We start from the raw sequence: 16,542 nt of genomic DNA, 5'->3' as shown, positions 1-16,542 counted from the left end.
CGATTATTTCATCTTTCGCAAGATCCTTCGGAATGTCATACAGTAAAATTGAAGGGTTACCCTTATGTGGAACTTCAGAGGATAACCCTGCAGAACTTAAAGACTTTGAATCTAAAATAGACTGAGCATCAGATTTAGAAGCTGCCTCAATCAACCCCACGATTACAGACTAATGACTAAGTGATTTAACCTTTACATTTTTAAAATCTGATTGCAAGGTTTTGGTCACTAAATTTTTTACTTCAACACTAGACTTACAATCACAAGAATCAGAAGCTCTGAATATTATTATATTATTCTCCTGTTAACTTGAAATTGGTTTTTTAACATCGGCAAAAGATCTCTGCTAAGTTGTTAACAATTTATCTGTATCTTTAGGTAACTCATCTGATATGCGATCTTGCGCACTGAATTCCAAATTAGATTCTATTTGTCCCTGTGCTGATACAAAGGGAGAAATCGATAAAAATTTTTCCAACAATTGGGTACGCTTATTTACTTCCTCATTAATTGACTAAGCCTCTCACTCTCTATTAGTAATTCAGTAGCCACCATTTCCAAATTTCATTATCTTTCCGCATTTTAGATATTTCCTTGTACATGAACGATGCATCCTGAACATCCCCCACTACCTCTGTCATGGTACCAACCTCGTTAGCAAAAACATTTCCATATCCACATGAAAATTCTACTTGGTGCCCCACTACCAATTCTTTATCTGTGCCAAAATACTACTGACGCTGAACCTGCTCATAATGAAATGAATACTTAAATTTTTTAAAAAAAATTAAGTTTAAGTAACTTAAACCCAAAGTATGTGGCACCCCAGTTGAAAACCACTGATCTCTAGAGTGTTGCTGTAATGACATGAACTTGTTGATTGCTAATATGGCATCCTGTGATGATTTTATTGGGGGTATGGTCTGTTCACTATATCCAATTGTCTGTTAAACTTGAAAAAAATACATATAATTTGCTGAAGTGGCTAGAATGTTATGAGAAAGTGCTGTATGATGAAACGTAACACTGTACTTTATTGCATTTATTTCTGAGGTTGTCTTTGCATTCCTTTATGAGGGCAGCAGTATCCAGTGTGAAATTTTTCTGTATCATATATTGGTAGTGGAAACTCTGATTAAAGCTTATTGGTTCAGATGGCTGTCTCTGCTGATGCGTAAAATCCTGGCTCCCTGACATTCTTTCTTTCTTTTTTTTTTTTTTTTTTGCAAAAATTATTTAATTAATGGTAAATATAATCAGACCAAGGCAGTTACATCACTAAGTCCCATATGAATTAAAAGCATAATTCAGTGGATGCTGGCCATTATTTCTGAATTCTCTTAAATTGTTGAAGTGAGGATATACTGTTTGTATATGTGGGTGTGTGCACATATATACAGGGTGATTCAGGCGGAATAGTAAATATTTTGGGAGGTTATAGTATTGATTATTCTGAGTAAAAAATGTTCATATAAACGTGTACAATTCTCAATGGATATAGAGATATAGCTGTTTGAAACTGGCATGCACAAAGCCATTATGAGAGGTATTAAAGAATGATAAATGACTTATTGTTCGTATTTATTGACTTTTTTAAATACAAAACACATTTACCATTATTGTGAACTGAAAAAATTTGTCAATTTTTTCAGTTCACAATAAATGTCCAAAAATCCCACCGCCAACATTAGTGCACTTTGCAACGCTCATGGTAACATGACGTGACGTGTTGTTCTTCTGAGGTTGTCTTGGCATTCCTTTATGAGGGCAGCAGTATCCAAAATATGAGTGAGCAATTTGCCTCTTTATTCACCTTTTCTTTGTATACTGCACTTTTCATCCATCCCTACAGACAAAAATCTAACCGAGTGAGGTCTTGGGGACCTTAGTGGCCAATTAACGGGACCACCGTGGCTGATCCATCGTTCAGGGAAAGTTCGATTTAGAAATTGTATCACCAGACGGGTATAATGTGCAGGAGCTCTGTTATGCTGAAAGCACATACCAATCCTTTAGCCAATTGAACATCCTCCAATAGTAGTTTAAGTTAATTTTGCATAAATTCTAAGTAAATGGGCCCTGTATGATGACTTTATCACACAACAGGCCCAATCAACTGGTTGTTGATGATACTGCACCACACATTTACAGAGAAGCAGTGTTGACAATTTGTTTCTACAGTGGTATGTGGATTTTCGTCTGACCATCTATGAGAGTTACAGGTGTTGTTGATACCGTCATGGGTGAAAGTAGCTTCAGCGATGAAGCTACTTTCACCCATATTAATGGAATTAAGAAGCGATTAGTATTTACCCACCAACAAAATTCCAATTGCTGGGCATCATCTCCTGGTTGAAGGTGTTGCACTTGCTGTATGTGAAATGGATACAAGCCGTGCTCATGTACTGTTCGCCATACTGTTGTCTGTGGAACACTGATGCGCATAGAAATTCTTCTTGTGCTAATAGTATAACTACGTTCCACTGATTGAAGAATGTGTTTTATTTCATCCACATTTTGTTCATTTGCACGTTCAGAAGAAATATAAGTTCTGGGAACTGTACCAGTCTCATGCAGTTTTGTAAACACTAGTAAATGCTCTTGAATCCAATATTCTGCGGTTAGGAAACCATTGATGGTATTCTCTACAAGCAGCAGTAGCACTTCCAACACAAAAACCATAGAAAAACGCCATATAGGCATATTTGGCATGTGTTGAGGATGTGCAGCATTCTTAACAGTGCTTCTAACACCAAACAGCATCAGGTTATAACTGCTTCTTGGTCACATCTGATTCAGCGAGCTGTGCATGCCAGTTTCAAACAGCTATATCTCTATATCCATTGAGAATTGGACACTTTTATATGAATTTTTGTACTCAGAATAATCGATACTATAATCTCCCAAAATATATACAGGAATCCCTCAATTAGCACAATTAATTGGTTCGGTGAAAATGGTGCGCTATGCGAAATCGCACTAATCGAAGTTAATAATCAATACAAAATAGCCTAATTTGTTCCAAGACCTACAATATACCAATCAATATTTTTAAAAATACATTTTTTTATGGAAATTTAATGTACAGCAGTATGAAAGCAAAGGATAATTATAAATATTTGCAGTACAGTAATCAAAAGTTTATTGAAATTAAAAAATTACCATATATAACTCACTTTATTTCTTTGTAAAATATTTCAAAAGGCTGGTTTGCGCAGACTTTTCTTTCTTCCTTTCATCATAAATTTGCTTGTATGGATATACATCTTTTTCAGTGTTCCTGTGAATTTGCATACTGTGCTCGATATCTGGGTCTGCATCCATGATTAATTGCTTCAAAATTTCAGCTGCGCGAAATATTCCTTCAAGTTCTTTTAATGTCGACTTCTTCCTCATAAATTTCCACCTCGTCATATGCTCGTTGTTCATCAATATTAAGGAGGTCAGAATCACTTAATTGTTCTGAATGTGATTCCAGAAATTTGCAAACATCACTGTTGTCGATTTCATCAAATCCTAGATCTCTTCTGATATTTGCTGTTTCATCAATAACAGTCTTGACATGAGTGAAACTACAGAAATCATTTGCACAATGTGGCAAAATATGCTTCCAAACTTTTCTCATATTGCTGGATGTTGTTTCAGACCATGACTCATGAATATTGTCTGTTGCTTTCCTGATGTTGTAATTTCTCCAAAATTCAACTAAAGTAACTGCACCATCTCCAGATTTTGCTTCAGTTGCTTGCGCAAATGTTCTGCCTAAATAACAGGCCTTAAAAGTAGTGATTGTGCCTTGATCCATAGGCTGTAAAAGACTTGTCGTATTTGGAGGTAAAAAAATAACTTTCACATTTTCACACATATCAGAAAGTGCTGGTGGATGGCCCGGGGTATTGTCTGAAATTAATAAAAATTTTGAATGCAAGATTATTTTCTTCACAGTAGGCCTTAACTTTTGGACAAAAATAGCTAGTGAACCACTCTTCAAATAAAGCTTTTGTGACTCAAGCTTTTCTATTAGAGCACCAAACAACAGGTAGGCTTGCTTTATTAAAAGCTTTACCGAAAGATCTGGGATTTCATTTCTATAGACAACCATGGGTATTAATATCAAATCACCTTCTGCATTGCCTCCCAATAAAAGTGTTATTCTATCTTTGGAAACTTTATAACCTGGTTGAGCCTTTTGTTTTTTTGCTAGAAACGGATTTTTTTTTTTTTTTTTTTGGCATTAATTTCCAAAAAAAAGGCCTATGTCATCAACATTAAACATTTGTTGATTGCGTAGCTACCGTCATCAACAATTTTCTTTAAAATTTCAGGATATGTCTTGGCTGCATCTTTATCTGCACTTGCCACTTCTCCAATCAATGCAACATTATGCAGTCCTGTTCTTTTCTTAAAACGTTCAAACCAGCCTTTACTGGCAGTGAAAGTTTTTTTCCGTTTCCGCTTCAGTCACTTTTTCTTTTGAAGAACTTCCTTGAACATTTTTGTCAGTTACCGCTCTACCCAGGTTTTCTATTGTTGATTTTTCTTTTAACATTGCGAAAATACCCAAGGCTTTTGTTTTTATGGTCATTGTGCAGATTGGAATTCTTTTTTGATTGCAGTCTTTTACCTTTTTCCTTATATGCACTGGCTTAACTTAAAATTGTCTGAACTGTTGATTCAGGCATTCCAAGTTGATGAGAAATTTGTATTTTACTATTACTATCTTCAAATCTTTTTATGACTTCAATTTTTTCATCTAACGTTATCACTTTTCTTTTCTTTTTACCAGAGGCATTATCAGATACATGTTTACAGGCATAATATATAAAAAAATTTTATAGAAATTAATTAGTATGCACAGTAATTAATGGCGGGAGATACATGCGAGTCTGCTGCACATTAACACACAATGCAAGAACAACTGAAAGAAACTGAACACACATGAGGAATTATTAAGGTTTGAAAATGGAAGAAGGTTATCAAATTGTAACAGGGTGCTTAATGATTTTTTAATAACTGAGAGCAAAGTGGAGGAGAAATTGTTGAAGTTAAACATAACAAAAGCACCTGGGATGGATGGGATCTATCCAGTTATATTAAAGGAGGCGGCAAAGCAACTAAGCAAACCCTTAGCCATAATTATGAGAGCACCCTTGGACTCAGGGGAGATTCCCACGGACTGGAGATGTGCAAATGTATCCCCAATTCACAAAGGGGGATCAAAGGGTGACACGAGTAATTACAGACCAGTTAGTTTAACTTCTGTTCCGGTTAAATAATGGAGTCACTGGTTAAAGATGCATTGCAGGATCATCTAGACAAGACTGCAGCAATAATTCAGACACAGCATGGGTTTGTTAAGGGAAAGTCTTGTCTGACAAATTTGATAGGATATTATGATGTGGTTACAAAGGAACTGGATGCAAAAAATAATTTTGATATCATATATTTGGATTTCAGGAAAGCTTTTGACAATGTGCACATGGAAGACTAGTGTACAAAGTGGAGCAGAATGGTATTAAGGGTAAGTTGCTACAATGGATAAAAGAATGGTTAAGTGGGAGAAGACAGAGGGTGGTAATCAATGGGTGCTGCTCTTCTTGGACTAATGTTATTAGTGGAGTCCCACAGGGTTTGGTGTTAGGTCCACTGTAGGTTTGTATATTTATCAATGATATTGATGAAGATATATCAGGCTTCATGTCGAAGTTTGCAGATGATACAAAGGTTGGCAGGGTTGTTAATGACAGTAATGGCAGTGTGCTACTGCAACAGGATCTAGATAATTTGGGCAGATGGGCTAAGAAGTGGTAACTGAAGTTTAACCTTAACAAATGCAAAGTACTGCATATGGGTAGAAGTAACCCCAGAGAAATGTACCAACTGTGTGGTACTACACTTAAGGTGGTAGAAAATGAAAAAGACCTGGGAATAATTGTGCAGTCAGATATGAAGTTTTCTGAGCAATGCAGACAGGCTGCCAGGGCAGGTCATGGGGTGTTGTCAATGATATATAGGAATTTTGCTAGCAGGGAGAAGGAGGTGATTATCCCTCTGTATAAGGCAATGGTCAGGCCATGCCTTGAGTACTGCGTACAGGTCTGGAGGCCTCATTTTACGAAGGATGTAGATTTACTTGAGCATGTACAGAGAAGGGAAACAAGATTGGTGAGGGGAATGAAGGGATCCTCTTACCAAGAGAGGCTTAAGTTCTGCAAATTGCAGTGGCTGGAGACTAGGCACCTGCACGGTGGTCTGGTTGAGGTGTAGAAGGCCTTGAATGGGTTGAGCACGCTAAATTCTGATGGGATCCTTCCACTTGTTCAGATTACGAACCTAAGGGGGCATAAATTCAAATTAAGAAAGGACAGATGTAGAATAGATGTGCGGAAATTTGCCTTTAGCCAGCGGGTGGTTAATTGCTGGAACAAACTTCCATATGTTGTTGTGGAAGTTGATAGGTTGAATAAATTTAAGGAGGAACTGGACAGGCATTTGGAGGGAATGGTGTGTTTTTTTTTTTTTTTTTTGGATGATGCTGCATAAGCTCATACACTTGCTTTCTTGCATCACATGCCACTACTACTACTTTTTCTGACAGAATCTCAGTTATCGGTTGATTCAACTACTGTTCATCTCAGTTGCCCAAATTATTCACTGTATGATTTCTGTCACCTCAAAGGTGGTACTTGTGCATATGTTTGTTCCGATATTCTCTGCCAGAGACTCGGCAATTTGGAATCTCCTCTTTTCAATCTTCTCTGGCTTAAAATCTCTCTACCTCATTGTGTCAAATTCATCTGTTGTCTCTACCGTTCTCCCAACTCCACTAATCGCTTGGAACTCTTTGACTTCCGCTCTTTACAACTTGATTTTCTGCAGTCCAACTTTCCTGACAGTGAGGTAATTTTCCTTGGTGATTTTAATGTTCATAATTACAGATGGCTTCCATTTTCTGGTCACACCGACACAGCTGGATAGGATGCTGAGGCTTTTGCAATTACTAATGACCTTGCACAGATTGTTAATTTACCTACAATAATACCGGACAATCCTAACCATACAAACAACACATTTGATCTTTTTCTCACAACCCTTCTAAGTACATGGTCGAAGTGAGTGGTCCTTTAGACACCTCAGATCACAACTTGGTAATTGTCTCTTCTCCAATTGTGCATTCAACTCGTGAAATCTCGGAGGTCATGCAAAATGGGATGACCTGTGAGATTTCTTTTCTTCTTTTCCTTGGTCAGACTACTGTTTCAAAACCTCTGATGTCAACGTTTGCTCAGATCGTGTCAGTGAAATTATCCTTGTAGGAATGGAATCCTTTATCACACACTCCACTTTAAAATCTCGTCCTTTATCTAAACCTTGGTTTTCCAATAAATGTGCTAATGCTGTTCAAGAGAAGAACATTGCATATCATAATTGGCTTGTTTCCAATTCTTCAGTTTCAGTTTCTGCCTACACCAAGCTCATAACCATTTTTAAAGCAGTTATTAATCAGTACAAACTAAATTTTGAACAGGCCAAGAGTAGAAAACTTGCTTCTTGCCCTAATGGTAGCTGAGCATTCTGGTCTCTTGCCAAAGCTATTGGCCGCAACTTTTGCCCATCTCTGCTCCCACCTCTGTCATAGTCAGATAGTTCTGTTGTCACTTCAGCCAAGGATAAAGCTGACCTGCTAGCATCCCATTTTTCTTCCAACTCATGTATTAATGATTTTGGTAAAACACCTCTGACCATTCCCAACATGCTCCATTCGATTCATCCTGTGGTCTTCCGTCAGAATGATTCTGACAAATCTTGATGCTAAGAAAGCTCCAGGTCCTGATGGTATTTCTCCACTTGTTTTCAAAACCTGTGCTCCTGAACTTACTCCTGTTCTTTGCCGCCTTTTTTCACTTTCTTATTGCAAAGGTATTTTTTCTTCTACTTGTAAATTTGCTATCCAGCCAGTTCCTGAAAAGGATGACAAATCCTTCCCATCCAATTATTGTCCCATTGCAATTACTTCTACTGCATCTAAAGTAATGGAGAAATCAATTAACTGCCAACTCTTAAATTACCTAGAAACCTTCTGTCTGATCAATGGTCACCAGTATGGATTCCGTCAGTGTCAATCCGCTGGTGATATTCTGTCTTATGTTACCCATTTATGGACAAATTTAATGGAAAAGTTCGGTGAAACACAAGCAGTTGCTCTTGACATCTCAAAGGCTTTCGATCGTGTTTGGCATAAAGGTTTTCTAAACAAGCTTCCATCTTATGGTTTGCCAATTGTTTTTTGTAATTGGTTATCCAGTTTTCTCTCTGATCGCTCACTGAGGGTGATGGTAGATGGCTCTGTCTTTTAACTTCTACACTAATGCCGGTGTCCCCCCAAGGTTCAGTTCTTTCTCCCACTCTTTTTCTCTTGTATATTAATGACCTTCTTCAATTGACTGGAAATCCTATTCATAGTTTTGCCAATGATAGAACATTGCATTCCACTTTCCATTTTGAGAAACCTTGCCCTGCTCAATCAGCTTCAACTTCTCGAATATCTGCTACCAATTCCTTAAATGTCGATCTCCAGGTAATTCTCCAGTGGGGCAAAGACATCCTAGTTGATTTCAATCCTTCTAAAACTCGTCTTATATCTTGCAAAAAGGATTCTTCTGCCCCTATTCTTATCTTTGGTGACTCTTCGATGTCTAGGCAAATTGATATATCTCTTGGGGATTACCCTGACTTCTAATCTCTCTTGGCACAAGCACATTACAAATATTGCTTCAAGTCTAAATGCCAAATGTATTGTTGTTCTGTTTTCCAAATTCCTTTGATGAATAACTTTCTGCATGTACTAAAAAAGTAAAAAAATTTCTGATATACATTTTAGAAAATTACATAGAAAGTTTTGTTTCGTGAGTTATTCGATTCATGTAAATCCTTTTAAAAAAAACACTGATCAAACGGAGAAATGAAATTTTAATACACCATAAAGATAAAATCATATGTAGTCACATACAACAATTAAAACTAGATATAAAAAGAAATAAAAACAAAAACACAAGGCAAACCCTCCTCACGTAGGAGGGTTTGGTCAAAAATTGAAAAACACTGAAATGAAATGAAGGATGAAGGAAGATGGGAACTTCTGCATGACACACACACACACACACACAGAGTATACTCCCCCCCCCTTTTTTTCATAGCTCTGGTTCATGAATTTTCATGTACCAGAATCCTAACCTTTCGAGGCTTAGTGAACTCCATTATTTGTGGCTGTTTTTTTTTTTTTTTTTTGGAAGGCTGATTTTTAAAAGTTTATTTTTTGTTGAAGTGAGTTCAGCTTCTTTCTGAAACTTAAAGTATATTGTAATGATGTCTTCATTTGATAAAACTGCAGCTTGGTATAATATAAAAAATTTTTCCATTTGCGGAACTTCAGGTGAACAGGTGTTCTAATAGCATTTTTGCTCAGGACTAAATTAGCTAGTCTCAGAGATCTAGTCCTGAATTTTTCATCTTTCATCATAAACAAAAACAGATAAACTGGTCTCAGAAAGTACAGTGTACAGACAAAAGCACATTGATATGCATATTAATACATTTGCCACTGCTGTTATTTGCCCCTCGACGTGGGCATCTGTACGTGGTGAGGGGACCTCCCAGTGACGCTGCTGGACTTCCAGACTAGCATCACTGGGATCCAACGCCCACAGCCCAGGTTCCAGGCTTACATCAATGGAATCCGGTGTGTTTGCCGTGCGCTGCGACCCGTGGAAATTCGGAAAGGGGGATCCTGGTGGTTGAGGGGCCCAGCTTCAATACACCACTTTGGCCCCTGCTTCGACAAGACGGGAGGTCCTGGAAGGCCCGGCTAGGATCAATCGGCTAGTAGGCTCGCCTGCGAGGGTCAACCGTGTCAATGCCACGCCCCTACCCTCATGGTCCGAGGGACAGGATTCAGGCTGGCGGCGGTGCGGGTATAGTGTCTGTGTAGCCCTGGCGTTCCACTGCCGAGCGCATTTATTGCATGCTGGGTAGTGGGCGTCCCTTTGGGCTCCGTGGTGGGTGGGGAGCCTGGCCACTGAACCACTTAAAATTTACATGAATCCTGATAAACTAACTTCTTCAGGGGCCCCAACCCGGTCCCTATCTGAAACCATTGACAAAGATGCAGATAGCATTATTGCTAAAAAGAGGCAGCGAACCGAATTACCATCAGGGCCAGTCCCAAGGTTCTTAATCATGCATTCTACCAATGAAACACCAATTGGTAAAATGTCGCCCTTTTTTATTCAAAAAGGGTTAGATGGGTTAGCAGATTCACCCAAATCAGTTAAGAGGCTTCGTTCTGGAGACCTTTTAATTGAAACTAAAAATGACAGGCAATCGGAACATCTACTCCGAGTAACATCAATCGGAGGAGTACCCATAACAGTGACACCACACAGAACACTCAATTCATCGAGAGGTGTCATTTCGGAGTGGGACCTTCTCGACGTAACCGAGGAGGAAATCTGCTCCGAATTAAAACCACAGGGAGTTACTGCCGTCAAGAGAATTATTGCGCGAAGGGATGGAAAAATTGTTAAAACCAGGAGCGTTATCCTGACTTTTAACTCTCCTAAACCTCCTGACGAGATTAAAGCTGGATACATCAATTGTTCAGTGCGTCCATACGTTCCGAACCCTTTACGGTGTTTTAAATGCCAGAAGTATGGGCATTCTCAAATGGCCTGCCGTGGAGTCCTTGCATGCGCTCGATGCGGTGCAAAGGACCACGAAACAACAGCATGTTCAGCCGCAAAATCCACCTGTATTAACTGTGAAGGCGAACACCCGGCCTACTCACGAGCATACCAGAGGTGGAAAGAAGAAAAAGAAATTCAACGGCTGAAGGCAGAGCTAAATATATCATACCAGGAGGCAAGGAAATTGGTGAAACCCCTGAATACCAACAAACCTACCTACGCCCAGAAGGTAGCAGGGAGATGTTCCATCGGAACTCAGACGGACATGACCATTCCTCCAAAGGAGTCTTTCACTCCCATCACGCGTTATCTCTTAAGTTCTCAAAAACCTGCACAGAAAAACCAATCAGCTGCCACTGCTATATCAGTACCTCCTAATGCTCCACAAGTAACCAAGGTAATTACGAAAGAAAAGAATAAGAAAGGGGAAGTCCCCCCTAGTACCCAAGAAAACATGGATGTCGAGCAGAAGGAGGTACCCGAAGATTCAGTCTTGGAACTCTTTGCGGAGGAAGAAATGGACACGGGACAGCGTCCATTCTTCCCCAAAAAAGATAAAGCCAAGACTGATAAAAGTAAGCCCTCAGCACCTCAGAAGCTGCCTGATGGACCCACCAAGCCAAAATAATGGCTAAATTCCTACAATGGAATTGTCGTGGATTCCGGCGAAATATTGATGACATCAAGGCCCTCCTGCAAAAGCACGAGCCAGTTTGCTTTTGCTTGCAGAAGACATATCTAAAGGCAAATGATGATCCCACCATGCACAACATCACAATTTTTCGAAAGGACAGAATTGCTGATGGCTCTGCTCGTCGGGGAGTGGCTATTCTTGTGGGTAACCAGACCCCAGGGCAGCCCTTGCTAATTACAACTAGCATAGAAGCTGTTGCAATTCGCCTAACGGTGGGATTTTTATTAACGGTCTGCTCTATCTATTTGCCACCTGGGACTGACATCTCCCAGGAAGACCTTGATGATCTTCTAAAGCAGTTGCCTCCCCCCTTACTTACTTCTCGGGGATTTTAACGGACATAACACCCTGTGGGGTAGTGCTAACATCAATGGAAGGGGACGAGTCACAGAGCGTATGCTCAATGACAATGACCTTTCCCTTCTAAATACTGGAACAAACACCTTCTTCCACATGCCTACCCATACTTTTTCTGCCATTGATCTCTCTATCTGCTCCCCTTCTCTACTCCCTTCACTCACTTGGGAAGTGGAGGAGAATCCATATGGAAGTGATCACTTCCCTGTGATAATCTTGTTACACAGTGGGAGGCCATGTCTTCCTTTTAGGTTACCACAGTGGAAGTTTGATCACGGTGACTGGAATGCCTTCCAACATCAGACAAATTTTGACCTCAGTACATCACAGAAATCATTGTCCAAGCAGCTGCAAATGCTGTCCCAAAAACATCTGCCCGGTTTTCACCATTTCCCAAACCTTGGTGAAATTCACAATGCACAACAGCAAAAAAGGCTCAAAACAAAGTGTGGGGGATATTTCGCCGATATCCTACCAAGAACAACCTTATAGCCTTCAAACTTGCACGAGCCAAAGCACACTACATCCGTCGTCAGAGTCAAAAGGAATCGTGGATCCGTTTTACATCATCTATTAACCAGTCTACCAACTCTAAGGTAGTCTGGGATAAAATCCGGAAAATGAAAGGAAAATATACATCCCACCCTTCTTCAATCCTAGATTATAATGGATGCACTATTGCAGATCCAACTGCAATAGCCAATGCTCTTGGGGAAACATTCTCTAACATCTCCACAACATCCTCGTATTCCCCAGAGTTCCTGGTCCTGAAACATAAACTGGAAAAACAAGCACTTAATTTTAAGTCCAAGGGGCTCTATCCCTACAACGGGACATTCACTATAGAGGAACTGAAAAGAGCCCTCACTCTTTCCAAAGCAAGTGCTGTTGGACCAGATGGCATCCATTATGAAATGATTAAACATCTTTCACCAAAATCTATGGATTGTCTGCTCCTTCTGTATAATAGAATCTTTATTGAAGGGCAGTTTCCAGACTCCTGGCGAAAGGCAATCGTTCTTGCCTTTCCAACATCCAGTGCAGCTTCCGAAGGAACTGGTCCACTTTGGACCATCTTATTAGATTGGAAGCATCCATCCGGGATGCTTTCCCAAAATGCGAACACTTGGTGTCGGTGTTCTTTGACATGGAGAAAGCGTATGACACAACTTGGAGATTTGGCATCTTAAAAGATCTGCATAGCCTTGGTCTTAGGGGGCAACTCCCCATTTTTATTAAAAACTTTCTAGCCAATCGATCTGTCCAAGTTCGTGTGGGATCCTCACTCTCTCGTTCCTTCAGCCAAGAGGAGGGAGTACCACAAGGATCAGTATTAAGTGTCACGCTTTTTGCCATCAAAGTAAATTCCATCACAGAACAACTTCCTCCAACTGTAAACAGTGCCCTCTATGTTGATGACTTTAGCACATTTTGTCAGTCATGCAACATGAGGGTTATTGAAAGACAACTGCAGAAAGCCATTGATAATCTGAATTCCTGGGCACTTGCTAATGGCTTCAGGTTCTCGCCGGAGAAGACCATTTGCGTACACTTTTGTCGCAAGCGTAATCTTCATCCTGAACCTGAATTAAGGCTCGGACAAAATGTTATTCCAGTAGTGTCAGACACAAAATTCTTGGGACTTGTGTTTGATAAAAAGTTGACCTTTCTCGAACATATTCGTCAACTTCGTACAAAATGCATGAGGGTACTAAATATTCTTTGCTCTCTCTCCTCCATGCGTTGGGGAGCAGATCGATGCACCCTACTACGGCTTTACTGTGCATTTGTACGATCCAAATTAGATTGCGGGTCCCAGGTATTCTCCTCAGCCAGAGATAGTGTCCTCCGATGGTTGGACCCTGTCCACCATCAGGCTATCCGTATCGCTACTGAAGCATTTCGAACATCTCCTGTCCAGAGCTTATACGTCGAAGTAAATGAACCACCGTTACCCCTTCGACGTAAGCAGCTGTCTTTAAACTATGCGTTAAAGTTGAAATCCCTGCCAGACCATCCTACGTGGACACCCGTTTTCGAGCCACGTTGGGAAAACTTGTACAATACCCGTCAGACTGCCAATCGACCTTTTGGTATTCGTGTCCAAGAGCTACTCAGAGAGTTTAACATAACGGTAGACAAGGTTGCAAAAACACCAAAAGAAACTCTTCCACCCTGGCATGCTCATATCCCATCCTGTGACTTTTTCCCTTAAGAAATGGGTAAAGTCTGGGACCTCATCATCTGTCTACCAGCAACTCTATGCTGCCCACCGATCCGATTACTCTGATTTTTTTGCCTGTGTTTACCGATGGCTCGAAATCAGAGTTGTCTGTAGGATCTGCCGCTATCTTTCCAGATAGTACTATCTCTGGGAAGATTCCCCACGAATGCAGCATATACACAGCTGAGTTGTATGCTATTGAGCTAGCCTTGGACCACATAAAACCCGTAAGCACCAAAGATGTATGGTATACACTGACTCTTCAAGTACACTGCAGGCTTTATCGGGGATGAGGTATAATCCTCATCCGATTGTGACACGGATTCAGCAGACGTTACATTCCCTGTTTGAGTGGTCATTCGACATCCATTTCTGCTGGATTCCGAGCCACATTGGGATCAGGGAAAATGAACTGGCAGATGCTGCGGCCAGATCACCAGAACCACACAACACTTATTGCCTGTTAGTCCCCTATACAGACTACAGGCAGCTAATACAAACTAAATTACATTCCCAATGGTAACAATCTTGGCATGAGCAAGTCACAAATAAGCTCTATCAGATAAAGCCTGTAATCCAACACTGGCAGTCTAGTCTGCGCAGGAACCGCAAAGAGGAAGTTGTTCTAGCTCGTCTCCGCATAGGACACAGTCATCTTACACATGCTTTTCTGCTGAGGGTGCATGACTGTCCTATGTGCGAGAACTGTGGCACCATTTTAACTATTCATCACATTTTAACTGTGTGTCCACGTTTTAGACAAGAACGTGATTTATATTTTACCGTTTTTAGTCATCCAGCTGAGCCTTATACACTCAGTCAGATTTTATCCGACAATGACGATGTGTCTGCTGTTTTTAGCTTTTTAAAATCAATAAACGTTTTTGCTCATATATAAAATTTACATTTTATTGTGATTTTCTATTTATTTATCCTTTTATACATTTGTTATATATTTTGACATAGTGACCTAAGTAATTGGGTCACTGAAAGTTTAAAGTTTTTTATATATGACTTGGTCTTGGCGCATTATAGCCTCAGTAGCTAATGCGCCAATAAAATCAAAACCAACCAATCAACCAACCAACTGCTGTTATTTGCAAGGGCCTGTTATTTGTCCTTTAGGCTCTTCTATACGGTGCTGAAACAAATAGGCAGTGCCTTTTTAATAAATGGATTTCATCAGTGATGAATCATCACTCCAGGTAATGCCATCATCTGTTGTTTGTAGTGTTCTGCAATCAACAGATACATTTGAGAAAGATTCAGAACCCACATCACTTAATAGAATTCTATTTCGGTTTTAGATGCCATATTATAAAGAACTGATTCAATGTCATCAGCTTCAACATACTGTTCATTAGTGTTCCTTTGTAGTCCTTATGTCCCAGGCTGTGGATCCACTATGACAACCCTTTAGGGTAAAATTTTATAAGAAAATGCTTTTTAAATAAAATTTTATCAGTAGACACATACACTAAGGATGAAGTCTTGATTTTAAAAGACTAAAGAATTAAAATTGCTCAAGCATAATCTTCAAAAAATTTTACCTTCTCTTCTTGTGGAGAATAGTGAACTTGATAAAATAACTTCAACCTGAGCAAGGAACAAATGAAACTGTGAATTAAGTATACAGCTTTTATAGAACTCTCTAGACAGTGAAATTGAGGCAAAAAAATTGCAGTTAATTTTTATGCAAGTTTGTGTTTTGGCAGCAAACGTGTTAAAATTGATCATATATTATGGATGGCAAACTTATTTGTAGAGATCAGGTTCCTCCACCCACCATTACCATGTGTTTTTCTGGATTTTTCAGCCTACACAGCATATATATATATATATATATATATATATATATATATATTGGCCCATGAATACATGCTCAAATAGACATAATATGCAACAAACCATATGAACTGGATTACCGTCAGTACTAATCAGTGTGCCAAAAATTCCCAAGGACAAGTCAAGTATATATAGGAGAGGGTAGATTATTACATAAGGGAATCAATCATTTCCCTACCTTACAACTGTGGGTAAATGATGATTAACATGAGTTAAAGTTAAGGTAGTTTGTTCAACTTTAGTAATAATTGGTGTGATTAGTGTTCGTAATTTCTTTGTTTTCTTTTTTGAATAGCTCCTGAATATTGGTGTTCCATAGCTTACTTTGAATTAGATCAGCAAGTGGGTGAAACCTTCAAAGTGTCATCATCTTACAGTAGTGTTATTGTAGATGGTTATGTGGACCCTTCTGGAGGAAACCGTTTCTGTTTAGGAGCTTTGTCCAATGTTCACCGAACAGAACAAAGTGAAAGACCAAGGTAAGTTGGCGCACTATGGCCATAGTTGCTGATGCACCTAATAAATCCCTAAACCAACAACAACCAAATTAAGTTTACAATACTAAAAAAAATTTCAATCCCTCTTTATTCTTCATTACCTTTAAGTGAAATTCTGAGTGATCAGTAGAATAATATAATTAGTTCCCTTTCATAATTATTTTTAAGTTTATTGCTACCATT

General features: G+C 39.4%; 1 protein-coding gene across 2 annotated transcripts in view; it reads left to right on the top strand.

Moving 5' to 3' along the window:
- Med (Smad/Smad4 homolog Medea) overlaps nt 1–16,542 on the top strand; it is a 235,207-nt gene that overhangs the window by 139,799 nt on the left and 78,866 nt on the right. For both annotated transcript variants that reach the window (XM_090381912.1, XM_090381911.1), the window contains exon 11: nt 16,158–16,341. In XM_090381912.1, the coding sequence (XP_090238038.1) occupies nt 16,158–16,341 (184 nt within the window). The remainder of the gene's footprint in view (nt 1–16,157; nt 16,342–16,542) is intronic.

Source organism: Mastigoproctus giganteus, chromosome 9 (assembly GCF_048544385.1).
Source record: "Mastigoproctus giganteus isolate SK-2022 chromosome 9, ASM4854438v1, whole genome shotgun sequence".
In the NCBI taxonomy this organism is placed as follows: Eukaryota; Metazoa; Arthropoda; class Arachnida; order Uropygi; family Thelyphonidae; genus Mastigoproctus; species Mastigoproctus giganteus.
The sequence above is the reverse complement of the archived record's forward strand: the minus strand, read 5'-3'. Positions and strand labels throughout refer to the sequence as shown.